The sequence below is a fragment of the Mycothermus thermophilus genome (assembly GCF_041956435.1).
Source record: "Mycothermus thermophilus strain CBS 625.91 unplaced genomic scaffold VTJ04scaffold_1, whole genome shotgun sequence".
NCBI lineage: Eukaryota > Fungi > Ascomycota > Sordariomycetes > Sordariales > Chaetomiaceae > Mycothermus > Mycothermus thermophilus.
The window spans coordinates 5,011,367-5,038,338 of record NW_027191427.1 but is presented as its reverse complement, the minus strand read 5'-3'; the positions used below and the strand labels follow the sequence as shown (position 1 = coordinate 5,038,338).

At 55.6% G+C, this 26,972-nt stretch overlaps 7 protein-coding genes across 7 annotated transcripts; 4 read left to right on the top strand and 3 right to left on the bottom strand.

Annotated features, from left to right (window-relative positions):
- Positions 1–691: 691 nt before the first annotated feature.
- VTJ04DRAFT_1887 (uncharacterized protein) lies at positions 692–7,130 on the bottom strand (the record flags this gene model as incomplete). Its single annotated transcript, XM_069359623.1, has 8 exons — positions 692–1,388; positions 1,459–1,583; positions 2,588–3,166; positions 3,926–4,421; positions 4,484–4,555; positions 4,634–4,723; positions 5,457–6,940; positions 6,996–7,130. The coding sequence occupies 8 exons, from the start codon at positions 7,128–7,130 to the stop codon at positions 692–694; spliced, it is 3,678 nt and encodes a 1,225-aa protein (XP_069224495.1).
- Positions 7,131–7,622: 492 nt separating this feature from the next.
- VTJ04DRAFT_1886 (uncharacterized protein) lies at positions 7,623–10,188 on the bottom strand (the record flags this gene model as incomplete). Its single annotated transcript, XM_069359622.1, has 5 exons — positions 7,623–8,044; positions 8,103–8,398; positions 8,465–8,571; positions 8,630–8,901; positions 8,952–10,188. The coding sequence occupies 5 exons, from the start codon at positions 10,186–10,188 to the stop codon at positions 7,623–7,625; spliced, it is 2,334 nt and encodes a 777-aa protein (XP_069224494.1).
- A 1,998-nt stretch (positions 10,189–12,186) lies between these two features.
- On the top strand, positions 12,187–13,539 carry VTJ04DRAFT_1885 (uncharacterized protein; the record flags this gene model as incomplete). Its single annotated transcript, XM_069359621.1, has 2 exons — positions 12,187–12,913; positions 12,974–13,539. 2 exons carry the CDS (start codon positions 12,187–12,189, stop codon positions 13,537–13,539), a joined length of 1,293 nt encoding a protein of 430 aa, XP_069224493.1.
- A 1,004-nt stretch (positions 13,540–14,543) lies between these two features.
- On the top strand, positions 14,544–17,599 carry VTJ04DRAFT_1884 (uncharacterized protein; the record flags this gene model as incomplete). Its single annotated transcript, XM_069359620.1, has 7 exons — positions 14,544–15,279; positions 15,356–16,555; positions 16,621–16,683; positions 16,748–16,780; positions 16,859–17,331; positions 17,437–17,479; positions 17,547–17,599. 7 exons carry the CDS (start codon positions 14,544–14,546, stop codon positions 17,597–17,599), a joined length of 2,601 nt encoding a protein of 866 aa, XP_069224492.1.
- Positions 17,600–19,446: 1,847 nt separating this feature from the next.
- VTJ04DRAFT_1883 (uncharacterized protein) lies at positions 19,447–20,717 on the top strand (the record flags this gene model as incomplete). Its single annotated transcript, XM_069359619.1, has 2 exons — positions 19,447–20,210; positions 20,510–20,717. The coding sequence occupies 2 exons, from the start codon at positions 19,447–19,449 to the stop codon at positions 20,715–20,717; spliced, it is 972 nt and encodes a 323-aa protein (XP_069224491.1).
- Positions 20,718–21,012: 295 nt separating this feature from the next.
- Positions 21,013–21,586, top strand: VTJ04DRAFT_1882 (uncharacterized protein; the record flags this gene model as incomplete). Its single annotated transcript, XM_069359618.1, has 3 exons — positions 21,013–21,349; positions 21,407–21,481; positions 21,540–21,586. 3 exons carry the CDS (start codon positions 21,013–21,015, stop codon positions 21,584–21,586), a joined length of 459 nt encoding a protein of 152 aa, XP_069224490.1.
- Positions 21,587–21,627: 41 nt separating this feature from the next.
- VTJ04DRAFT_1881 (uncharacterized protein) lies at positions 21,628–25,866 on the bottom strand (the record flags this gene model as incomplete). The annotated part of the gene is made up of 2 exons (XM_069359617.1): positions 21,628–23,721; positions 23,779–25,866. The coding sequence occupies 2 exons, from the start codon at positions 25,864–25,866 to the stop codon at positions 21,628–21,630; spliced, it is 4,182 nt and encodes a 1,393-aa protein (XP_069224489.1).
- Between the last annotated feature and the right edge of the window lie 1,106 nt (positions 25,867–26,972).

The window sequence follows — 26,972 nt, the reverse complement described above, 5'->3', positions numbered from 1 at the left end:
AATCTTCAACCCCATCTTATTTCAGCGGCACTTTATGATCACGGGATAGGCGGCAGATGCAAGCGGGCGGAGTGGTGGTGGGAGGAGATGCACATGTTGTGGAGCGCTTTTATACCCCAAATACCAAGCACCCAACCAACAGTTTGACTCGGATTTCACCCTCCAGGGGACTCTAAAAGCGGCTTGAGCTCGCGGTTCCCTGCGGTCCGCCCTAGGTTGCCGACCCCATGGCGCTTCGTGCAGGTACGGACTGGGAGCCTCACCCATCTTTGGCGTGGTGGAGAACCGCCACTCATCCAACAAGACGTGGCAGGTTGCCTGGCTGAGACATCAGAACCTAGTCAGGGAAGAATGCGATACTGTATTGGTGGAACTGAAGAGCTGGCTTGGTACTGAAGTCTTCAAGCAAATACATTGAGCCGAGGATCATGTCCGTCTCGACAACTCAAATCCCTATGGACACGATGCTAGTAAGTGAGCATGGTTATGTGAAGTCACCGGGTGCAGTTACATCCTTTTGATAGCAGCCATAAACAGACTCCAAGGACTGAAGCAACAACTCTCGAGAATGTTGAATCTCGTCCGCGACGTTACTCAGTTCACAACGCTGCCACTATATACACGCCAATCCCTCCTGTCCTCTTCCCAACCGACATCCCAAGCTGCTGACCTCCAATCAAACCCCCTCCAATCACGATTTCCTCCCAAAGAGGGCACCGATGGGCTCGATGACAAGGTATTTTACCATCGCCTTCGCATACGCACCCATCACGAGATTCGGCAGGTCCTGGAATTCTCTCTTCATCTTTTCTCGAAGGTACCAGTCATTAATGTTCAGTTGCTCCCAGAACCAATCTGCATAGTCCTTTGTCCGGTCCCATTTGTCAATATACTTCTGGCCCTCCTTCACAATCATGTATTTCTGGGCATCTGTCAACGCTGTTTGCAGTTCCGGATCGGCCGTGATCTCCCGGGGGTATGCCTCTTTCAGAGCATCAAGAAACAGCAGAGGACCTCTCCGCCTGAGCAAGTCTGTGGTGGTGGGGAAGATCTGCGGCAAGAGCTGATCCTGGTAGCCAGACATGGTAGCCAGCACGCCCATTATCAAGTCCGATTTGAAAATTCCCTTGGCAAGCCCATCGCCGTAGTACGGCGGCCCGAGTACGGCAGGGTCGAGCCTCGAGGGGTCGTAGTAGACCTTGGTGTACAGGAAATGGATGAATGTATGGACAACAGGGTCGGGATATGTGCTCATGTCCACCGTCTTGTTGTCAACCATTGGAAAGGGCAAGTTCTTTTGGCTTTCGGGTCCTGACCAAATCGCACGGTGCACATAGCACACGTTCCCGCTCCTCAGCTTCACAGTAAGGACCTCGCTGTCGTAGGGTCTATAACGAACTTGTTAGCACACAGAATGCCTACGAATAAACAAATCTCTAAAAGGGGGTAGATCCATACAGCGTGTCAGATGGAAGATGGGGTAGGCTCCACGCATCATAGAGGGATTGCATGCCTTCGGGGACAGACATGATTTCAGATGGGTGACGGTTGGAGTAGGCTGAGGGTTGTTGTGGCAGAACGGTCTGGCAAGTTGTAACACTCCCTTCTTGGTCTGAAATGATCTGACTTGCGAGAAGGATGTTGGGCGAGATGACAGCGAGATGGAGTCTTATATGCCCTGGCCCTGTTCAGGAACCAGGAGACAGAGGAGGCCATCAAAGATACGGAGACGAAGGCGGCCTCACAATCTTGACACGCTTCAGGCGGGGTAGTTGTATACGCTAACCTTCCCTCAACCGTGAGTTCAGCTCGTTGTTAAGGAGGGGGCATGCATTAGCTTGTGCACCTCCAAAGCTGAGGTCGAGATATCGCCATGCCGTTGGCTCTGTGACCATGTGGCATTGGTGGGGCCGTGGTGAGTGCATGCGAGTTGTCAGCCATACTTCGTGGGGTTCATGGGGTGCTGGGCTTCAAGTGCGGGTTAGGATAGAAAGAGACCTTGGTGAACTGATGACAAATCGTTCAGCTGCGACAATGGCTGGGGTAACTGACGAACCTCCAAAACCAAGGATTTCACGAGGTAATCCCAATACAATGCCTCGAAGCCAATACATCGAGGCGGATGATCATGTTTGTCACGATAACCCAAATCCCTATGGATACGATGCTCATGAGTGGACATGGTTTTATGGTCACCGGATACACAGTTACGTCTCTTCGCAGCAGCTATAATAAGGGCAGTCTAATAAGGAAATAAAACAAGAACTCTCAGGAATTCTGAGTCTCTCTTGCGACAGAGCTCCGTCCACAACACTCTCACAACATACATAATAGCAGTACTTCCTGCTCTATGTCATATCAACACCCCAATCTTATGCCTTCGCCCATGCTCCCTCGCAGCTGACAGTATCTGGTCATAAAAGAGCGACGAGGGGCTCAAATCTATGGGGGGGTATTTGTTTGCGTTCATAGACAGTTCCAGCCAAATATAGATGGGGTACTCATCCAGTCCCCTTGCGTCATATGGAATTGCGTTCGCTAATTCGGCACATCCGGAATGGTAGTCTCAAGTGTCCCGGCCACGTACACCTCCGTCGCCAACTTCGCGAGCTTGGGAAACTGGGTAAAAAACGATTTGGATCTCCCTCTCGATCTCATCCGAACGACCGGATCTCGTCAATGCTGTTCTAAGTTGGTCTTCGAATGGCACCCCCCCTGTCGCAGGATCCATATTCTCCTCCTCTACCACGATCCTGTAACTACGGAAATCCGCCAGCGCTTTCTGCAATGCCGGATTGCTCGGGATCTTCTCGGGCCATGGATACGCGGCCTCCAGCGCCTGGAGCAGCCGGAGCGGACCCACGCGTCTGATCCAGACCTCAACGTTGTCGAAGATGGGCTTGGAGAAAGCATCGCGGTAGCCGGTTAGGGTAGCCACCAAGGCCATGACCAGCCGTGTTTTGAACAGGTCAACAGCAACATCATAGCCATTCACAATATCGTCTTCGGGGGGATCGAGCCTCGCGGGATCGTAGGTTCCAGTGTACAGGAAATGGATGAACGTAAGGACAACAGGGTCGGATAGGCTGTCATTTCGACGGTGTTGCCAATGATCTGAAGGTTTCCGCCTGGCATTTTCCAAATCCCACCGTGAACCGGGCACTCTCTGCCGCTCCTCAGTTTGATTGTCACGATGTCACTTTGATAGGGTCTAGTAACAAAGATTGAGGCATTAGCACGCCAAATAGCAAAGGCTGACTGAACAAGGAGGAATACTTCAAGGTTACAAAGGGGAACTTATACAGAGTGACCTCGGGGAAGTGTGTGACGTCTCATCTCTGCCATATACGCTCGAGCTCAGGGCTGACAGACATGATTTAGGCGAGCAACGACGGAGTTGAGATGAGGCGTGAGTGATGCTGCGGCAGAATGGATGCTCTGGCAAGTTGAGACACGCTCTTGATGGGAGGTGGTTTGGCTTGTAAGAAGACAGCGAGATGGCGGCGGAATTTATGTTAGGGTTAGGGTTACAGGGAACTCAGGGGACGATCAGATGATTGAGGCGGCGTCACCTCCCCGATCCATTTCTGGCGGAGAACCTACATGATAACCTTCCCGAAAGAGTTGTTCAGCTCGTTCCATAGCCGAGGGTGTGCATTAGTTGGTGCAGCACGACAGCTGACCTCTGAGACAGAGTGTATGATGTCGGATCAAATGCGATCACCAAGGATCCTCCGCTCTGTTGGCTGCAGATCTAAGCTCTCAGGAAGTGAAGCGAGAACTCCTCCAAAACCCGAGTTTCATGCAAGAGTTCTTCATTCACAACACTCCCACTCCTACCATACACATGTCGGGCATGCTGTCTTCGATCAAGCCTTCTTGCCAAAGAGGGCACCAATGGGCTCAAGAATTTAGTGTATCTCACCATCGCATTGATGTACTCCTCGGTCAAGCTCTCGCACACAATGTGGAACTCGCCGTTCAACTGCCATGCCTGCGGTTGGTCATCCCTCAAAATGCCCCACTCGCGCCGAATTCGGTCTCTGAACGACTCCGTTGACTCCCAGTTATGTCCCATTCTCTCGTCCTCCTTCACCATCGGAAGGTCGTTGGCAAGGCTCCATTTTTCGTTCAGTGCCTGATCGGCCGTGATCTCCCGAGGATAGGCCTCCTGCAGGGACTTGAGGAACACAACGGGTCCCATCAGCCTGACCCACTTGTGTAGGTTGTCGATGACAGGTCCCAGGAGGTCGCGGGCGCCAGTTATGTGCGCCATTGTGAGGATGATCAGCCGGGATTTGGACATGTCCTTGCAGGCTCCCTCGTCGTGCCAGACATTCGGAGGGTCGAACCGCTCGGGATCGTAGGAATTGCTGTACAGGAAATGTAGGAAAGTGTGGACTACAGGGTCCGGGTACAAGCTGGTGTCGATGGTGTTATCGACAATTGAAAAGCCCAGCTGTGTGGCCTTTCCGGCCGTGACCAAACTTTGCGGTGGACGTAGCAAATGTTGCCGCTCTTCAGCTTGACGGTGAGAATCTCGCTGTGGTACGGTCTAGAACGAACAATACCGCAGTTAGCAGACTGGTGACCAACAGGGGACTTCTTCAAAACGGCACAGGTATGTACATACGGGGCGGAAAAGTGGGAGTGGTTGAGGCTCCACGCCTGCAAGAGACGTTCGTTGGCAGCGCTGGCAGACATGACCTCGGCTGAGTATGAACTGTCAGCTGGGTCAGCATGAAAGAGGACGTAATGGAAAGTCGTGTCACACTCTCGATCTGGGATGCTCTCACCTACAGGGAGATTGTATCTCTCAAACAAAGTGAGGTGACGGCTTTTATGCCCTTTCCTCAATCCTCAAGAACTCCGGGGTTGAGGAGGTTATCCAGCGTGATAGCTAGGTAAGACGGCGGCCTCACTGCGCTGACATTCAGTAGTCTGGTCATTTGCATGCCAACATTCCTTGAAGTGTTGGTTCAGCTGGTTCCAGCCGAGTAAGCCAGAGGAGATCTCGGTGACATTTATTTTTTTTTCTTTTATTGTTTTTTTTTCTTTCGACAGACATGTAGTATCATGCAACTAGCTTGCTCCTGGAATACTGCACGGTAAGAAGTTTAATATAACGCCCGCATCTTGGCAAAGAGGTAAGGTCAACAACCATTCAGCTGCCACTATAGCGGCGATCGAGAGCAAAATACAGTAGCAATCCAAGTTGTCATCATACGATGGAGGAAGCTCAAACTTCCGGAGCAAGGATCTCACCCATCCCAGTATCACAGGGCAATAATACCTCATCCAAAAAAATCCACATCATGCAAACCCCAACGCCGCTAACCCAATCAGCATCACACCAGCTGATCCAAAAGCAAGTTCATCGCTGCCATATCATCCTAGCAAAGCCCTCCACAAGTGGTATCAATCCATCATCCCCTTCACCGTTCCCGTCCTCTCACTCTTTCCTCCCCTTGGCCGGGCCCAGCGGGCACACGCGCCACTGCTTGGTCACCGGGTCCAGCCATTCCTTCTCGGCGGCCAGCCACTCCTCAATCACCTTCTGCCGGTGGGCTTCGGAACGCGGGGTAATCTTGACCGGGAACTCCTCGGGCTGGCACACGAAACCCTGCGTGAGCCTGTCCGGGTCGGGCAGGATGGGCTTGCCCTGCGCGTCGAGCACGGGGGTGATGTCGAACGCCCACAACATGCGCGAGACGCCCAGGAAGAGACTGCGCTCGGCGACGTGAATGCCGGGGCAGATTCGGCGGCCAGCGCCGAAGGTGAACTGATCACGCTTGGAGGCGTCCGGGTTGGCAGCGGCGTCGGCAAGGGACTGGAAGTCGTCCTTGTAACGGTCGGGGTCGAAACGGCGAGGATCGGGATGGCGGGCAGGGTCCATGTTGATGGCCCAGACGTTGTTGACGACACCGGCGCCCTTGGGAATCAGGTAGCCGTTGTACCAGTCATCTTGGGTAACAGCGTGCGGTACGGCGCCCATGATGGTTGTGGGCATCCAGCGCAGCGATTCCTTGACGATGGCACGGATGTACTGCAGGTCGCGCTCATCCTCCATGGTGGGCATACGGTTGGGACCGACCACTTCATCGATAATTGCCTGGGCCTTCTTCTGAACTTCCGGGTAGAGCAGCATCGCCTGGACGAAAGCATACAGGGTGCTGGACGTGGTGTCGGAGCCGGCTTCAAGCAGGGTGCCCGTGATGTAAGAGGCCTGGTCATCCGAGAAGCCCTCGGCCTTCTGGACAGCAACGAGTTCCTCACTGAAGCAGCGCATAATGGTGCCAGCCTTGGTTTCCTCCTTGGCCCGCAGCCAGTGTCCGAGGTACAGGGCCTTCTCCTTGCGGTGCAACTCCTTGGCCTTGGCACGCACAGGCAGCAGGAAGTCAGGAAGCCAGCGCAGCCAGGGAAAGAAGTCGACCAGGGCGGCCAGACCCGTCTGGTTGAGCTCGGCAAACTCGGAAAATCCCTCGAACAATTGCACCATCTTGGGGTCGTCGTAGGTGGTAGAGCGCCAGCCGAACACCATGGTGGTGGTGAGAGAGTTGGTATAGCGGCGGATGTTGTACATGCAGCGTTCCGGTTGAGTCACCATCTCGCAGAGCATCTGCTTGTTTTCGAGCATCTGGTACGGGACGTACGACTTGGCGGCCGAGATGTTCAAAAGCGAGTGCACGAGCTTGCGACACATCCTCCACCGCGCATCGTAGCCCATCATCAAGATGCGGAGGTCGCCGCTGCAAAGGGTCTGGCCAATGTACATCTCCTGACGGTGAGAGTACATGTTGCTCTTTTTGTCCAGAAGATCCTTGACAGCCTTGTCGCTCGAGAGAACGATGAGCGTCTTGTTCCCGAGGATCAAGCTGTAGATGGGCCCATATTCCCGCGCCCATTTCTCGAACTGGAGATGAGCATCGCGCTTAGGCATCTGTCGAAGGTGAGTATGGCCTCCTGGGTGGAACCTCAAGTTGGATGAAGCCTACCAGATGCAGGTTCCCGATAACAGGAAGAGTAGGAGGTCCCGGGGGCAGGCCCTTTGGCCGACGACCTGTGAACAGCAGTCGGATGACGATCGCGACCGCCACGACGATTGGCAACACCTGGAAGAGGACGGCCATGGTGATGCAGAGGGACGAGACACGCGAGAGACGGATAAGGATGATCCGGCCAATCTGGTCTGGACACTGTCGCCCTGTGAATAGACCGGAAACGATCCAAGACCCGGCACCGCTGCTCCTTGAAATAGTCATCCCATGTCCCGATACGAAAACCCGCAATGCGGTGCCATGGACCCGGGAGCCGGCACGGCTCCAAGGTCGGCACGTCCCGCATCGGGGGAAAGGTGGGATTAGCCCGACTGGGCAAGCGCAAGTTCCCGCGCGGAAGCGGAGGTGGGATAGTTCAAATCCGGGGTTGTGGGCGGAGGAGGGTGTGGGAGGCACCGTTCAAATGGAGAACCAACCATGTGCCAAGCGATCCCAAACGCGTGGGAATGACGTCCTCTCCAACTTGCTAACCGATCGTACATAACCTCCCCGCTGTGGAGCCAAGGAAAGCTCCAAGCTCCAATCGTGCAGCAAATTTCACTTTCACAGTCGTCGAATGAGGGCTTATATATTGAATTGCTGAAACCCGGTGATGAGGTCGTTCACCTGGCGCATGCTTGTTTGGTCGTACTTCTCCAAAATTGGTTCCGCCGATCTTGGCTTGCTCCGGGCTCCCGGAGAGGTTGGCCCTCGTCCCGCTGCCGCCGGAGGTTCGGGTTGCGGGGTGGGCGCTGCCGACAAACGATCCGTGAGGAGGCACCCCAACAACCAGTATTCTGGGGCGAAGCGCACAAAGCCGATGCGCTTCCACATCATGGAGGGGGTTGTGCAGTTTTCCTGCAACACCCCATGAGGAGACAGGACATATGGAAACGAAGCATATTCCTCCCAAATTTCGATCCAGTTTCGCAAGCCATTGCGGATGGGAGTGAGCTGACCCTCCACAGCAAACGAGTTCTGGTGCTGGAAGATCATGTAGTGGATAGCTAGTCGGACGGTCAACGATCACTTTGGCGGAACTGTGCTTGCGACACCTGTACTCACCTGATACGATGGCGAACAAGTTCAACGGGCCGAGCTGAGAGTACAAGCCCTGAGTCTCAGGCGTCATGGTTTCAAGGCAGACAGTCTCGATGGCTTCCCGGAGGAGGAGATTGCAAAATGGGCTGCTGGGAGGCATCCACTGATAAATGAGGTTGATGCACTCGTCGGCCGACGTTGCCTGGAAGCAAGCCTCGGGTGTCGCCATATGCATCTTCATTTCCTTGATCACCATTCGGTGCGGAAGGTTGTTGAAGATGACAAACGCCGTGTCAAGGAGGAAGATCCATGTGAAGGTGCTTCGACCCAGGAGAGTCAGCTGGATGAGGGATGATCACGCAGGAAAACCGGAGCCAGCAACATACCGGATCAGCTCTTCTCGAACAACATACTCCCCCCAATTAAACTCGTGCTTGGGCATCGAGCTATAATCCAAGTGCCTGGCAGTGTCGATCCCCAAATCTCTCGCCGTCTAGAACGGGTTAGCAACGACGACCCTCAGCATGCATACGATCGTGCTGTTATCATACCGAGACCAAGGTGCTGAAGCGATGACGCCGAATGCGCCGCTTGCTAGAGTCAGCCCCTTCCCAGTTCTGGAGGGCGCAGACCAGGTAGGCGGCCTGAAGGGCCTGCAATTTGTGCATCGTTTCCGTGGTAGCGAGAGGCGCGTTGATGTCGAGGACCGCGGGAGGCTCGATGTCCCTGCAAAAATCGTCGTCGGCAAAAACCATCTCTTCGACGCAATTGAACCAAGTGCGGGCTTCCTCGGCGTCGACAAGATCCGGAGACATGCAAGCACCTGGTAAGTCAGCAGAAGAAGCACAAAGAGAGGTTTATGGATGCGCTTACCGATCAAAGCCATGCCAGCAAGCAAGATGGGTTTGGCGGTTGTAGGGTCGAAGGTGGGACGATGGAGGATGTTGACATTGGGATGCCAGACAGACCAATACAACTCCATGAACTTTGCGAAACGACGGGGCGAGAAGAAATTCAGACAGCTTCGCTCAAGGTCTGGGCACCAGGTCAGGGTGACGGAGCTGTTCTTGGGCCTGACGGTGACAACGTTCTTGATCATCCAGACAATCTGCCGCAGGCGTTGCGCAATGGCGTCGTCAACCCACGATGACCACGCGGTGAGGCCGTGATTGGGCAGAGCCATTCCGCTGGACAGGGGCGATAGGTTAACAATGCCTGGAGCCTGATTGTCGAAGCTTTCCGAGGGCATGGACAAGGGTGTCAGGCTGGCAAAATAATCGGAAGCCTGCTGCTCCAGATATGACTGCTGGAAGGCGGCGACGACTTGGCGACGTTGCTCGAGTGTGGCACACTCAAATGACGACACCAGGCCGGTTCGGCTGGTGAAGTCCATGAGGAAGCGGAGCGAATACCCGCGATAGCGAGAGGCGGCCGGGTTGCGGGCGGGCATATGCTGGTAGCTTTGGGTGCTGGGTGAAGCGGACAGGCCGTGAGTCGGCATCCGGACATCGAACCATTCGGTCATCGGCTGTTGGCCACCCAGGAGAGGATATTGTGACACGGCTTGCTGGATGATCAGGTCGAAGTCGTCGAAGGGGACATGACCAAAGCTGACAGGGTCAATCGGGGCCGGATGGCTGGGGATGTTGTGAATGCTGGCAGTAATTCCATTTTGCTGACTCTGCGTATCGATGCTGACAGGGACGGCTGTTTGAGCAACTGGAGATGGCGTTGTCTGTAGCTGTGCGGCTGCAGGATGACTTGTCGGTGGTGCTGCTGATTGGGGTGGCGATGACGTCGCTTGGGCTGAGTAGACGCACTCGACGGACCGTCGCTCGCAGTTGATGCAGGGCTGGCCCGAGTTGCACGCCTTTTTCTGGCGGACGCAACGGTCGCAGGCACGGCGGCGGCTGGCAGAAGCGGTGGATGCGCCGTCGCAGGTTTGGACATGACGCTTGAGGACGTCGGAGCGACGGAATGAAGCTCCGCACAGAGCGCAGCGGTGTGGGCGTTCTTCGGTGTGGGTGCTGCGGTGGCGCTGGAGGTGCTCGCGTCGCTTGTACGTCTTGAAGCACACGGGACACCGGTGCGGTCCTAGGGGGTCTGGCATGGCGGATGGATCAGAGTAGGGCCTGCGCCATGGCTGGATGACGGTTGACGTGGTGTTGAAGCTCTAACTTGAAGCTAGGTCACTTCGAACGTGCAAGCTGAGCACAAAACCTAATCGATCCAGATCGGTGGGATCACGGCTGGGGCCTGGTGGGTCATGAATTTGCGGGGAAGCGAGAGGGACGGACCACTGACAGACGGCGCCGCGGGTGCGTTAGTCCGTAACCGGTTAGCCGGAGGGGTCATACAGCCTTGCAGGAGCAAGGCAGTTGGTGACGCACGCCAAAGCTGGAGGTGCAGATTGGCGATTGGGCTGAGGTGAATCGACTGCAAACAACCGGGCTGGGATCTGAGATTTGGCAGGACAGACACCAGACACTTTGGCATACCTATCTTACCCCTTTTAAAACACTGCGAAGTATCAAGAGATTCTTCTTTTTTTTTTTTCTCTAATCACCTCGCTCATGCCAATTCCAGCCAGCCTTGTAAGATTCTGTTCCCTAGCCCCGAGTTTCAGCGCCGAACTGACTCAGCCAGGGTGTTCAAAAATACTTACCATTGCCAGGCAAGAAGCCGGATATGGCACTTCACCGATCTTCCACATGACTGCTGTGCCAGGATGCATGCTGCATGGGAAGAATTGAGCCTCACGGTCTGCCCTGGTTAGCAGTCAACACACCGGATCAGGTGCTTGTCGGGCCAGGGCGGTCGGGTCCAAGTCCGACCGATGAACCGTCCGCTCCCTAAGTCCCGTCCTGGTACCCTCTTTCACCGCTGCGGTGCCTGGTCAGCCTCCACCCAAGCGTTGCTGCGTCCGGCGGTTCTGGTCGAGGCTTGGTCCAGTTGCCCCATATCGGCGCCGTCAAGCACAGGCCGGCATGCATACCGTGCGGCGCGGCCCGCAAGCTAGCATCACGGGGAACCTCGTTGGGTCCAAGACAACATTCCCATTCAAGAAGGTCGTCGGTGATAGGGGTTGATCAACCCCGCCAGACAGCCCCAACAGGACGGATCCTTCCCCATGTCGATGCAACCGTGAGTTCCAGAGCGTGTCAAGACGCTGATGACATCTTTTTGCGATATATTAACCAGTGCCATGTCCCAAAGCTCCTCTACTAGGGACTCTAGGATATCATCTGTCACTATATATGGAGGAGATGAGCTTTGGTCACCACGTGAGCTCTCTACAGCTTGACGTGCGCGGGCAAAACTGCCACCCCCCACTCTTCACTTTCAGACTCGCGGGGCATAGGTATGTAAGTGAGCACCTACTCCGGATTTTCGCTTCGATGGCCACCAATGTTCACGGCTGACTGTTGTGGCCGGCATAGCTACACCTCAAGACCTTTCCTCACCAGCATTGTTGTACATACATATGTACTCCGTACACCAAACATTTCCTGGGACATAAGAGTGGCAGTAGTCCCGTGGTTCTTCATGGGCAGGCTGTGTCTGTCCTGAGGCTTTTCCTTCGTGCAAATTTTGCGCTTCTTGGCTTCCGGCTGCCTGAGGTGTGTCTGCCCGCAACATCAACAGGTGGTTGGTGGGCCACTTCTCGCTTCGTTCCGTTCCAACACGATGGGATGACACACAAAAGTCTCAAGCACGTGCCTGATGCCGGAAATCCTGCAGCCACCCACATCGTGGGGTGCGGCACCAGCCCGGAGTCTCATTGGCCGACCCCCAATTTTCCCCCGGCCGCGGCCCGCGTTGAGCCCGTGCCCAGTCTCTGAAAAGCCTCTTCTTTGAGCACTGTCAACCTGTGACGAGCGCTAATCGAGACCTAATTGAGGGTCGGCCGTCTGCATTGGTGGATTGCGTGATCGCTTGTGCCCCGCACTGCCTGCAGCTTTTTGACGGCCATGTTGACACCCTTTTGTCTCGAGTCCGGCTCTCGGGAGTCGTGGCTTGTTCTCCGTGTGTTGTTGTTCTTTTCATCCTTCCGTTGACTCGCACACGCCCGGCCGAGCTGGTAGCTTGCTGTATCGTGTCAACCACCATGGACTTCGTCGAGGTCGTCGTCGTCGCATCGCCCTTTGCGAACATCACCCCGCTGTACGACGTCGACCCTGACGCCGATGCGCTGCTGATAGTTCCGCCTCCCAAGCATGACCCGAAGTCGCAGGAGCACCAGCCATTGGTAAACGGCATCAATGGCTCTCATGCCGTCACCGAAGTCAAGGACTTCGACGGCCTGGGCATTCTGGATCCTAATGACGCCTACCAGGTCGCCAGCCCGCCCGCTACGCGCCCTCAAAAGGGGTTGCGCCTCAAGGTGTCGCTCAAACACCTGACTTTGGCGTCTCGCGTCTTCAGGACAAAGGTGCAGTATGCCAAACTCGGCTCTGCTCGCCAGTCGGATGGCCGTGTGCACCTTCAGCTGGCACCAGGTTTCGATCCCACGGCCGTCAGTATCGTTATGAATGCTCTGCACGGTCGTGGTTCCAAGGTCCCCAAGACGCTCGACCTCGAGACTCTGGCCAACGTCGCCGTCTTTGTCGACCGCTTCCAGCTGCTCGACGCTATCGACGTCTACGCTGAGCGTTGGATTTCTCGCCTCGAGGATGCTGTTCCGACGGCTTATACCCGTGACCTCATCCGTTGGATCTACATCAGCCATGTCTTCCGGCACGCCGAGATTTTCAAGGCCGTCACCAAGGTCGCTGCGGCTCAGAGCTCGGGTCCCATTCCGACTCTCGGCCTTCCCATCCGCGACAAGATTATCAGTGAGTTCCCCTCAGAAAATGTCTCGCATGTCGACCAGCTCCCACTAACACCAGCCTCAGACCACATCGACTCAGCCCGGCAATCCCTTTTGACCCAAGCGTTCGCGCGCATTCACACCGCTGTCGACGATCTCACGTCCGGCCTGCCGGCCTGCCCATCCCAGCATTGCGACTCCCTCCTTCTCGGAGAGCTTACGCGCTCGCTGCAGCCGCGTGGCCTTCTCTGGCCGCGGCCGGCGAAGCCCTACGCGGGCGTCAGCTTCGCCGCCGTCACGCGCAGCGTCGACGCTGGCATCCGTCTCATCGTCCGCCGCCGCGACGAGGCCGAGGACCGTGCCCGTCGTCGTCGCGAAGCCGAGCAGCCCCCTTGGTTCATGCGCAAGAAGAGCTCAGGTTCGATCACCCCCGCCGTGCGCGTCCCCGGGCCACCGGGCGTTGTTGCTTGGCCGCTGACGCCGGCGGCATCGCCCGATCCGACGGTGAAGGACGGCTGGGGCGGCCCGGACTTCTCGGACCACGACTGCGATGCGGGCCGGGTGGTGGACCAATTACGCGGGCTGAAGGGGTTGGTGAACGACGTCCAGGGGTTGTCGTTGGAAAGTCGGTTGGGTTATCAGGCCTATTGAGATGGTGGTGTTTGTTTGGGGCTCTGTTTATCTTGGATGACATGTTCGACACTGATACGCTCCTTTTCTTGTGTGTGTTGGATTTTCTTTTGTGTAGGATTGAAAAGCGCCCGTGTATTTAGGAGGATTATTTTGTCATGTGCTGACAAAAGCTTAGGTAATTACTTGACCCCCCTGAAAAGACATTTTCCCCGATGTCCAGCAGCGCGTTCGTTGGTGCCAGGTGCTTAGCCTGCGGTTGTCAAGCCTAGCGACACACCTCTATCTGGCTATGGATGAGGTCTAGATACTCTGGCCATGTGTGATGGGATAGGGTCAAAAATGCCTTGTGCGCCTAGGCTGAAATCCCCCCCACGATTCGAGATTTCCACGCATGGCAAAGCTCCCCATGCCGAGTCAAAGTCGAGCCCAAACCAGTCCCTTGAAAGGAGGCGGTATGCCGCTTTGGGAATATCGGTGACCTGCGCGAGCACTTGTAACATTCATCTATCATGAAGAACCTTTCGTTCGAGAGCCTTCTCTCGATTGATATCTTGCAGTCCGCCCGCCAATCCTGGACCAGGAGCCGACGCCCGGCCGGCGTTTAGGTGACGCCCCGCTGGTGATGCAGAGAATGATGCAGGCTGTTAGAGAGCTAAGACGTTGGGAAGGTCGGCGACACAGCAAGCTGACGATGACGTGGAGGCGAAGATCCCGCGAGACAGGCCCAGATCAGCGATGGAACGCGAAGCCATTCCCGGCCTGAGAATGCCGTCCTGCATGCAAGAGCTGAGCCACCAAGAGTTTCCAGGCGATATGGAAACAAACTATTTGATACTCTGTGATATGGCTGACATTCAAGACGCCCAACGATATGCGAGGGCATCACAACCGACGGTTGGGCGTTGTCCAAGAGATGCAACCACACAAGATAAATATGTCCCTCCTATCCACCCATTGAAGCGCTCCACTCATGCTTACACTAGCAACCTCTCCGGAGCGCTCGAAACGAAGACATTCCCATCATGGCCCAAGAGTCGAAGTCTCCCCCTGTCCCGGAACACTTGAAGGAGCCTCTGGGCCCCGACAAAGAAAACAGTGGGGACGTCTCAAGGAACGGCATGGCGTCTGATTCTCGGCACAATCCTCCCCCAGCATACGGGGAGCCAGCATCAGGTGATAACGGCGCCTTGGACGAGTCAATCAACTTAGCAGCCTTGTTCGAAAGCCTGAACCTGTCGAATATGCCGGGCTCACTCAGCGTTGACAACTGCCTGGTTCACCTCAAGCTCATGTTCGCCATCCAGTGGATGAAGGAGGACGTTGGCTTCACCGACGGGCTATGGGGCCTGTGGGATCATCGCGCCGGCCCTATCGACGCAGCGCTCAAGAGACGGCCGGGGCGTAGGAAGGTTTCAGGGGAAGCAGCGCAGGCAGGCGACGATCAGACAGAAAAGGGCGATGAGAAGGAGCTTCCCGATGTGGTTCCTACCATCGAGGAACGGCTCGCCTGCAAGAACCTCGAGACGCTCAGCCGCATTCGCGAGAAGCGTTGGGCATTGTTCGTTGCACGCGCTGTTGATCGCTATGAGGCGTGGTGGAACTCCTTAGTTCGACGGTTTCCGCCGCCAGCCGGGAGGCTGACAGAAAAGGACATCGACGAGGATCCGATCGGCTCGGTACGATATGCCAAGTTTCCGACAGTGATTGATGATGAGAATGCGGTCTTCCCGTGGACAGAAGACATGCTGCCGCCGCTTGGTAAGCAATCACCTTGGCTCCAGGCTCAGGGCTTATCTGGAAGTATGGATGATCCAGACGCTGACGTAGGCTCAAGACGTCCTGATGGTCTGGCACACCCATATGCTCAACCCACGCGCGTTCCTAGAAGATTGCATCTTGGCTGGTCTGCGCACATTCTGGATGACCGGGATGCCGTGGGATCTCATGAACAAGGCCATCGATGTCGATTTCAACTACATCGTGTCGGAGCAGTGCAAGGCTCGTTGGACAGAGGAGACAGGGATGCCATGGGACAGCGCTGACGGGCCGGTGAACAAAGAACTGCCGTGCCCGCGCAAAGGGTGCCGTGCTACGCTTCATATCCCGTGGACGACATGCGGGTACGCAGAGGACAGCAGCATCGACGAAGGCCCGCCTGATCTCGCAGGGCATGGGTACGGCGACAGCACTCTGAACTACACTTGCTCAAAATGTCGCCTAAATATCACGCGAGACGTACTCTCAGTGGCCAGGTTTGTCCGCGACGTGGAGGGCCTGCACAACGCGTCCAGACCTATGCCAGGAACGATTTTGTCTGGGCTTCATGGCCGTCCTCTGCCATATGGCAACGAACGTAAAGGGACGAAGCCGGCCGCAAAATCCCCTCAGACCTTTCCGAATCGCCTGCTCAAGAGCCACTGCGCAAACATTTCGACGAAAGTGACTTCCCTTCTCCAACCTGTTCCGCTCACCGGACCGAACACCAAGTTAAACATGGACACGATCCGGAGTATGATGGACGTGGTGATCGGCTCGAAGTACAGTGCCTATATCAAGATAATCGAGGAACGTAAACACGGATATGGCTTGTCACGCGACTCAAGACTCGCTATCCGGCTGATGATGAGCCGATATTGGGAGAACTTTACGCCGTTCGCCCTCGACCTCGCTGGCGGCATCATGCGCCAAGGAACGTTTGTCGAGAAAATGTGCAATATTGACTGGCTGCATAGTCCGACAGCACGAGAGACAATGTCGCGCCTCATCGAAAAATACAAGCGGTTTGTCTCTATCATGGTCAAGCATCCACAGAAAATGGTGGTTCCGACCCTGGATGTCGATCTTGCCTGGCATACACACCAGCTGACCCCCAGTCAATATTACACCTACACGGTCGGTTGCACAGGGCGGTTCATTGATCACAACGACAAGGTGGAGGAGGACAAACTAGGCCGCCAGTTCAAGTGGACCAGCAAGATATACCAGGAGATGTACCGCGAGCCATACAGCGAGTGCACTTGCTGGTATTGTGAAGGTGAGTCTCTTGTATTGCGTGCATCTCATCTTGCGCGTTCGATGCTTATCAACGCCGCCATTCAGCTATCCGCGCATCCCACATCAGCACCGTCGGCAGCATCCTGGGCGTATCCCAGCAGGAGAGAAGTGAGCGCCCCACGACACGAGGGAGCACTTGGTCGACGTGACTAACAGTATTGGAAATCAACAGTCGCCGAGTCTTTGTACAACTCGTCCAACTTGCGTAAGTCGTTTTTTTACCCACTCCCTTAGACTTTTCCATTCGCGTACGGAACTTCCATTAACATCGTCCAACCTTTAGATCCTCCGTCGAAGTCAGCACACATCTCGGCGCACAACTCTGTTCGGGGCCGTAACCCCCCGCCGGCGATCGCCCAAACACAAACCAAGCTCTGGAACAATCATCGCAAGACCGTGGCCCGACTCGCCGAACGTGATCGGATCAACCTTGATAGAGCTCTGGAACGCGCCAGGAAGCGAGCGCTAAAACGCGGACGCACCCCACCAATCAGGCCAGGCGAGAACAAGGGCAAAAGCAAGGAGGGTGGAAAAGACGGCAAGAAGAAAGACGAAGACGTATACTACTATGACCACTGGGGCTATCCGTACCTCTACGTCTATCCGTACGCGTACCCGATATGGTGGACGCCAGGGTTGTACTGCGGCTACACGCCTTCAGAAGTGCCGACGACAGGTCAGGGAGGGCCTGGGGGTTGCGTGGCGGGGACGTGTGCCTCGGGTGTCGCAGCTGGCGCATGCACACAGACGTATGGGGTAAGTTTGTCTTTGTGTGCTCTTCCGCTGCCGCGTTGTCTTGCATTGCCAGCGGGGCGTCAACAAGGTTGTCTGAGCAGAGGACTAACGATGTTTTACCCGCAGGGAAGCAACTGTACCGCGGGAGGTTGCGCTACTGGGTGCGGAGGTGAGTTTGACAAATTGTTTCGAAGCCATTTCCTTCTTGGGGCCGATCACTGACTTCTGCTGTACAGGTGGTGGTGGCTGTGGCGGAGGTGGTGGTTGTGGCGGTGGTGGCGGCTGTTGAGGTATCATTCCGTCCTCCAAAGACCTGAGTGAGGCACTTTCAAGAGACGAAACGAGGAGGGGGGAAGGACGTTCAAGTACCGGCTGCTGCAGTCAAGGAAGTCTGTGACAGAGCACTTAGTTCAAATCAGTAGATGTCAACTGGTCAGGGACCCAGGTATTAGTCAAACAGAGATTGGAATACCTATGCACTCTGCCTGAGTCTCAACACAAAGTGCCGTTCCACACAGCGATCTAGGAGCAGGGCCTACACTAGCGACCCGGAAGACTTGATGGCCGGATAAGCAGTGAACCGCGAATGGAAGCCTCACCAGGTGATTGGTCGTCCCCTTGACAGTCTTTGCAACGGAGTAGGAGGTATGTAGTACAAAGGCCGACATATGTCGGCGTACATTGACGCGACCCAGCTTTCCGGAACTCGCACCCCATCTTGACCCGGCCGCTCGGGTCCTTTGTCCCAGCATGCTGGGACCTGCGGCGTAGACTGACTGACCCCATGTCCAGACTTCCCTGGTCGCTCGGGTCCGAGGCCGACACGCAGGTTTGTGTCATTCAAAGGACGATTTTCTCCACGGGGACGATCCAGCCTCACCTGCGGAGCATGTTGGAGGAAGCTGGAGCTTGTGCCAAAAGGGCCCCCAGCGTAACTATATGTCCGTTTATGTGAGAACCTACCTAACGAGTCGCCTCTTCAGCAAGTGCATTCCTGTCGATCTCCAACTCAAGAAGGGCTAGGCCATGTAGAATTTCCTGTTTCCTCGTCCTTCTCCAGATATGCGCACCGAGCGCGGATGGACGCCTGACGAGGCAACCAGGCGCCGCGCCCCTGGGCCGACGCGTGTTCGGGATGACGCGACCCAGATTCTCGGGACAGGTGATGATGATACACTCCGCTTGTGACCCAGACGCTCGGGTTCTCCGTCCCAGCCAGCTGGGACAGGGGCGGAGAAAAAACCCTTGTCCCAATTCCTCAAGCTCGTGCCACACAGCTGCGTTTTGTGGCGCACCCCCTCCTCATTGCCATTGGCTTGAACCTATGTGAAGAATGCTTTTTCTTCCCAGCTGGCAGCTGCAGATTATGACCTGCACACAGTGCACCCAAGGATCTCTTTATCTTTTGTCTTCCAAACCCCTGGATGACGGTCGGATGGCCTGAAACTTCTCCAACCGAACTCCCCGAGAGCTAAGCACCCAACTCTCTCTAGACTAGTCGCCTTGTTTCGACAACCATCCAAAGCCTTGCTTGGGCAGAGGGAACGGTGCGCGAACAACGGTGAGCACCGAGACTCGTTGTCTTTGTGCTTCGTCAGCAGACCCGACGGTCTGGATAAATCAGTCAGCACGCCCGCATATTTGTCCGACCCCGGAACCAATCTGTCGGGTCCAGGTCACCTTCAAACCTCGCGCTTTGTACTTGACATCAACGCTATTTCTCTGGAAGACTCGTTATTTCGGTCTCATAGCTCCCGGTCTTCATCTTCTGTCTTTGTCTCTGTATTGGCCCACCACTCCATCTTACCTTGGATCGCCGTCATGGACTCGTTCCACCCCGTTGAGTTCTACGGCGTAGGAGAGAACCGAGACATTTTCATTGCCCGACGAGAATCGCGTCCTGACAGCGCGAGTAGCGGGAGCTCCATCAGCCTTGCTTCGCAACAGTCACCTTCTCATGAGGCCAAAATCTCAAGGCATGTCGCGATTTTCGTCTTCGGGTTAAGATCCTGAAGAGGCGACGGGTCACAGCCTGCTGACACCTTCGCTAGCCATCCCCAGTTCCCGCCGGTCTCCTTAGCCCATCATGACCACTTAATATGGGAGCTCAACCCTCAATCCCCGAGTCATGAGGCCATGCTCATCACTCCGGAGGACTCGCTCCTGGCCTCATCGTCCAGCCCTCAGGCTCCTGCATCTCCACCCAAGTCGCTAAATGTGTCCATCAACTCCAGCTGGGTTGATTATGACGAGCATCAACCGTCATCGATTGACCGGTACCTCCACAACCCCGAGCGCCACGAGAGTTTGGCGTTGTCCATCTACCAACAGGTTGTCCATGAAATGGGCCTTATGTTCAACCCTGATGTGCCAATACCGGCACTTCCACACCCAAAGTCTCAGGATGGATCTGAACTCGTAGCCGAGGTGACGACAGCTCAAACACAAGCTCATCCTCGGTCCTGGTCGCCGATGCGAACACCGCCGCGAGCTACCGATGCTGGCACAGATCAGCCCAGCTACAACCCCATGCAGCGCTATCTGTCATCCCCCCAAGCCCACGAGCGCGTTGCCATAGGTCTTGACCGGCGCCAGAAACAACAGCACCGTGACCAACCAGCAGTTCAAGACGCGCGTCAGGAACCTCGACAGCCAGCAACCCATTACGTCCGCACCAAGAGTTACACCCCGGTCATATCTGGCTCGGCAATCATGTACTTTGACCCGCCGGTCGAAGCCCGGCGGACATCATCATCAAGCGCCGGGTCCAAACCCAGCAGGGCATCTTCGCTTTCGTCAATCTCCCTCGAAGAGAACGAAGTTCCAGGCCATAATGAGGGTCCCTCAGATGATGGCGACCATGAGATGGTATCAAAGATCGAGGAACTGGTTCACAGGTTGTAAGTATCGCGCTGTCTTTCTCTCACCAGCTCACCTTCCCTGTTGCCTGCACCATATTTCTACCTCACTGCGCCTCGACTGGTCAAGGCGGTTCAAGCCAAACACCAGCCATGGAAAGCGACGGAAGATGGAATATGGACAGGACAACCGAACTAGCCATCTCCGTCTCATGCATCCTCCATCCCGTCCCAACCCCTCCATTTTATCCCACGACACTCCCACAACTTCCACCCATCCAAACCTGCACAGCCTTCACCAGTATCCATCCACTAACCTAATCCGCGTCTCACCCATCCAGATCGAACCGTCAAGAGCGCATCGCCGCCGATCACGCACGTCCCTTCGCCATGGCAAGGATGCCGAGGAAACGTCGCAGCCGCAAGCCGGAGGACGACCAGGCGGCGGCATGGGACCAAGGACAGAAGAGTCATCGGAAGCGGTCTGCCGACTTTTCGGACGGCGGGGAGGAAGTCGAGGCGAAGAGGGTGAAAGTCGGACAAGAGTAGGTACAGACTACAACACAAGGCAAACAGCATACATCTGGCGGTTCATGTACATATCATTTGGTATCCATGTTGTAATTTGGTCATCTACTAAGTGGATGGCCTACAGGGGCATCAGTCATTACAAGTCACATAGATCATCACATAGTCATATGGGAGCTGGCACTGCACAGTATATGAAAGACGCATATGCACCTCTCATTCCCAATCCCTGTTTCCCAATCTATGATCCCGATGCCCATTCTATGACCCCAATCCTTCTATGATCCCCAAGCCCCGATTCCGTTTATACTCAAACATGCCCTTTGGGTATCCTCCATACAAGACAGTCATACATGCCCCTCATTCTATCCTGCCCCTCCCATCCCAAAGCCAATCAATCTTTCCATGTCCTCCCAGTCAAGTGATCCTCCGCAGCCATACATTTACCAGCATAATCCAACAATCTCCTCAATCATCCCATGTCCCATGGTCATCATACTCCGACAATCTGCTCATCCAATCTCCCGTTCATAGTCATCATCATCCAGGCCCGTCTCAAATCATAAACCTTTCTCATCATCCCAAAGCCAATCCTTCCAAGTCCTCTCATCCAACGATTCCTCCACAGGTATACATTTACCATCCTGTTTTCAGTGTCCTTATCCCATCCAATTGATCCTCCACAGATATACATTTACCATCCTTTCCAGTTGTCCTCCTCAGTTTCATGTACTCGTACATCCTTCTGTCCCAGGTACAGGCCCATTGTTTCGTCCATCGTACATGTCAATCTTGCGTCACATCTCTGACCCTTCAGTCCCTAACCCCCCTTTCTCCTTCAAGCATCCTCGTCCTCATCGAGCTCCACCCAGCTCTTGCCCGACACGTAGAAAGGATCAGCGATCCAGCGAGGCACCTCCTTCCTCACAGGCTAGGGATGGGCCAGAGGAGGAGGAGTGAGGGGCTCAAGAGGATTCTCGTCGTCCGAGTCAGCCCAGAAACGACAACCAAGGGAGTAGCCATCGGCTTCCCAGCGTGGGATGGGCTTCTTCTCGGAGGTGGTCTCCTTGGGCTTGGGAGTCAAGTCCTCAAGCTCATCGGGGTCTTCGTCGAGATCAGCCCAGGAACGACCAGAGACGTAGAAAGGATCCTTGACCCAGCGAGGAAGGTTGTCGGCGGCAGTGGTCGTTGCCGCAGCGGCGGAAGAAGGCTGGGCCGCAGAGGCGAGAGCATTGGTGGCGTTAGCGATGATTTGGCCTCGAATGCGGTCCAGCTGCGCAGTGAGATCCTCATCCTCGAGCTTCTCAAGGCGCTCGATCTCCTCGTCATCCGAGTCGGCGATGCGGGTCGCAGTGGTAGTTTGCTCGGGTTCTTCCTCGTCGCCTTCGGCGATAGTGTCAAGGTTGTGAACGCGGCGGGCCGCAGTGGGGCGAGCTTCGGTGGTGCGAGAGACAGCGGCGGCTTCCTGCGCTGGCTGATCGGTGCCGGCGTCTTCTTCGTCGCCACCGACGCCCTCAACGATGGTGGTCAGGGCATGAAGGGTGTAGAACTCGCCATCGGGGAACTTGTAGGTTGGACCGCGGCAGGTGTCAAGGTTGAAGTAGTTAGGAGTAGTCTCGGTAAAGCTGGCGATGAAGTCGATCTTGCGTTTCACCTTCTCCTTCTTGGTGGACTCCTCAACATTCCGCTTGTCATCGGCAGATGCTTCGACAGTGTGCTTCTCATTGGCGGATTCTTCGACAGTCTGTTGCTCACTGGCGCAGTTTTCAGGCTTGTCGGTGGGGCCGGCCTCAATCATCTTCGGAGCCGAGACGAACAACTCCCACCCGTACTGATCCAAGAACCCAAAGCACTTCTCGGTGCAGACATGCCCGTAGGGGCCACGCTCAGCATCGGTAGTCGTGTCCTCAGGGTAGGAATAGATGTTGTCGTCGAGGTAGAAGTCTTCGCCCTCAGGTGTCGTCACCTTGATTTCGAAAACCTGCCCGTCGACCTCTGGGAAGCGGACATAGTCCTTGTCCTCCTCACGGTACCACAACCAGGTGTCCTGGGCCAGGGCGCCGTGGTTGACGCCGGAGACGGCCTTCCAGTTGGAGATCACGCCGAGATGGCCCTCATAGTCGAAGTAGTAGTGTTGGCCCCAGTCGGTGAGCTCAATCCCAGTCCAGGTGTAGTTGCCGCGGGGGATGAAGTGCCAATCGTTGTCCGTGTTGGGCACCGTCTGTTCGTATGGAACAAGGGCGGTGTCCTCATCGAAGGAAGCAACGGAGGCAGCATCGCGGTGGTCGTTTTCAGGTTCGTAATTGTCATCGTTGGTGTCTTCACGAGGCTCATCGTCCGAAGCAGTGGGATGGACCTCGGCGTCGGGGTTCGCCAGGTCGGCAGGTTCAAGGTAGTACTCATCGTTGGCAATGGAGTTGGCCTCGTCCTCATCGGAGGGCATCGGGTTATACTCATCATCGTCGGCAATCGAGTTGACCTGCTCTTCATCGGAATGATCCAGGTAGAAGTCCTCATTGTCGGCGATGGGGTTGACCTCTTCATCAGAATACTCGAGGTAGTCCTCAGCCGAGTCGGCCAGGTCAGTGTCGTTCAGTTGGTCGGGAAGGATGTTGTCCTCCTCGTGATCGGCCAGGGCGTCATTGTCCTTTGGATCAGTGCGCTCAAGGTAGTTGTTCTCTTCAACAAGGACAGTGTCACCCGCCTGGTCGGCGAGGATGGTGTCGTTCGCATGGTCGGCAAAGATGTCGTCGTCCTGGCCTTGCTGGGAAAAGTCAAGGCTGTGGTCAGAAATGTCAGAGAAGAGAAGCCGGTGCGGCGACTCATCATCCTCAGAGCCGAGATCCACGATGGAGCCATAGCGACCCTTGTACGGCGTAGGGTTGATTGGCCGCTCATAGGGATCATAGGCGTCGTCGTCCTCGTAGTCTGACTCTCCATCAGTGGTGATGGGGGTTACAAGTTCGTCTTCAATGAGCTCGTAGTCGAGCGTGTGGTTGGTGGCCGAGGTTGATTGCGCAGGGTTCTACTCCGTGCACTCGCCCTCTTGGCCAACAGCAGAGGTGTTGCTGGCGACGTTCACGTCCTGGCTAGACGGCGTGGCCGTGGATGGAGCAAGGTCAAAGATCGGATCGGCAGACGAGGTTGAGCTAGTTGAGCTCGTGGATGGAATGCGAGAATGGGTATGGTTTGGCTCGGTCTTGTTCATGGTGGCGATGCTAGCAGGCTCCTGGCTAACCGGCTTGGCGGCCTCAGGCTGCTCGATGGTGGTCTTGTTGGAGGTGTTCACAGGAGGAAGTTGCGCAGCAGGCTTGTTGTCGAAGTTGAGACCCGTGGTCTTGCGAGGATCATTGGTGATTCCAGCGATCGGACCGTAGAGGGTGAGCTGGCGAGCCGCTGCCTTCAGCCTCAGATTCTGGATGACGATCTTATCATACTCAGGGTGAGAGAGGCACTCTTGCAGGTTGTCTTTCTCGGACTTCTCATCGTCAACAAGGTGGGGGCAGGCCGGAGGATGGTGCATGATCACGACCTCCCACTTGTACAGAGGGGCCTTGACCTCATCGATGACGCTGGCGGCAACTGGATCGATGTCGGCCTCGTGGATGACAGGGTACTCCACAGTGGCGAAGTCGCAAAGGACCAGCGAGTTGGTGGTAGCTTCAGCGAGCGAGCTTCCAGTAGACTCGGCGTCGGACTCCTCGGCGTTGGACTCCCCAGACGTGAGAGCATCCTCGGGAGTCGTGGAGAGATCTTCATCCGATTCCATGTTGCTGATCAGAGATTCATCCTTGATGGTCTGGGTTTCGTCCACAGTCGACTTGATCTCGGCGGAAAGAGACTCCACAGATTCGGTGGTGGCATCCTGGGCCTCGGTGGTGAGATGGTCATGGTCCTGGATCGACGGCTCAACTGTAGTCAGGTCGGCCTCGGTGGAGAAATCCTCAGCGGTTTCAGTAGTGGTGTCAACCGTAGTCAGGTCGGTCTCGGTGGAGAAATCCTCAGCGGGTTCAGTGGTGGTGTCCTGGACCTCGGAGGCAGCGAGATCGTTGTCATTCACAATCGGAAGTTCAACCGGAGTCGGCTCAGTCTCAGTGCAGAAAGACTCAACAGGTTCAGTGGTGGCCTCAATGATCACAGGAGCGATGGCATCCTCGTGGCTGGGGATCGAAGGCTCCACCTCAGTCAGGTCAGTGTCGGTAGAGGGAAGCTCGGTAGCCTCAGTGATGGTCTCCTGGGTGTCCGAAGAAACAAGATCGTCATTGTCCTGGGGGGATGGCTCGACCGTAGTCGGCGCGGTCTCGGTAGTAAGGATCTCAGTGGGCTCAGTGACAATGTCGGTGGTGTCGGAAGTAGCGAGATGGTCGTCGTCCTGGACGGTGATCGAGTCGGTCTCAGTAGTGGGAATGTCCATGGATTCAGTGCCGGTCTCCTGGATGTCGGAAGTGGCAAGATCATCAGAAGTCAGGATGGGCGACTCGATGGTAGTCGACTCAGTCTCAGCAGAAGGAAGGTCGGCAGGTTCGGTGATGGCCTCCTGGATGTCAGTCTCAGAAGCAGCGTGGTCGTCATGGTCCTGGATGGGCGCGTCAGTGGTTTCCTCGGCGATCAAGGCGTCGTCGACATGCGAGTCAATCGGGGGCAGAGCAGCGTCGGTGTTGTCGGTGTCATCGTGGTCTGCCGGCTTGATGATGGATTCAGCAACCAAAGCAGGCGAGGCGCGAGAGCAGATGTCGTTGACGGCGGTGAGGGCCAAGGTCTTGTAGAAGCCGGTGAAGTCGGTGAAGATGTTCCTGAGCGGGCCGCGCGCAGAGGGGACGCCGAGATTCTTCTGAGCCACGGCGAGGGAGGGGATCGCCTGCGCGATGGGGAGTGAGGTCAGAGCATCCATCGTGTTAGCCATGGCAGGGCGCTCTGAGCGAAGAGTGAGTTGTGAGGCAAAAAGCGAAAAAATTGAGCGCGCTGGAGTCGCTGCGGTGAAGTGGTGTGGGTAAGGGTGGAGCTCGGGCCCGCGCGGGGACTCCTGCGTGGGGCCACGAGTCGCCTCAGCCGCGCGATCCAAAACAGGCAATTGACTAACAGCCTTGCGGTCCGCGGGTCGATCACAAAACTTGTGATGAAGTAAGATGAAGACGCAAGGGATTGCGAAGGGAAGGCGTTTAGCTGTCATGGTAGCAGCGATAGTCCTTGAGGGATGGAGTAGAGAGTGAGAAGAGAAGTGTGGTGTGTCTGGGGTTCAGACTGCAGGAAGATCGCGGCAGCAGACAGCAGAAGAAGAAAGTAAAGCAATGCGCGCAGAAGATGACGGAGCACAACGCGATGAAGGAAGGCGAGGCGATGCGCGCGCTTACCAGAATGCGAGAACACAGGGTGCAGAAGTGCAGAGTGCAGAGTGCGAGAGGAAGGATTCAAGAGTCAAGAGAGCTTCTTGAATGCTTCAGAAAGCTTCTGGATAAGGCGCGGGAAGACAGCTTGGGAAGAGGCTGTGTCAGGATCGCGAGTTGTGAGATGTAAGAGGAAGGAAGGAGGAGGAAGATTTGGGGTGGGAAGGGGGGTCTTTATACTTGAGGGGTGGGGCGGCTGATTCGCGTCAGATCACCCGGCGACCAGATCAAGATCAAATAAATAGACACGTCCCCAAAAATGGGTACAGGTTGCTGATTATTTCGGTGCTCTGATCTGGGAAAATGGGGGGTGTTGTTTGCTCAAAGTGGGTCCGAGCTCCGTGATCAGGGACGTTGCTGTTGATATCGGGACGGCAACGGGCCGGCAAGGTGTCGATTTTCTTTGTTCTTCCTGGATACGACGACCCGTTGTCTAAAATGCTTACCTGGTAGCTGATTTAGGATCAACCCATTTTTCTGATCTGATCTGATCTGATCTGGGTGATCCTGATCTGTCCCATTTTCCTGATTTAATCCTGATCCTGATCTGGCGGACTTTCCGGATCTGGCTTTATTTTGATCTGATCTTGATCAGGATCCTGATCCCAACTTTGATTGGGTACTTTTCTGATCACAGATCCGATTCCCAGTCCTGATTTTGATCCTGATCGTGATCCACATCCAACCCATTTTCTTGATCTGATCCATATGCAGTCCACTTTCCTGATCTGATCCTGATTTTGATGGTGATCCCAATTTCCAATGTATCCATTTTCCATCCCACTTCTGATTCCTGATTCTGATTTTGATCTTGATCCTGACCCTGACCCGAATTTTGACCTCGAACGTGATCTTGATCTGATCGGGTACCGTACCCGGATCAGCAGAGCCG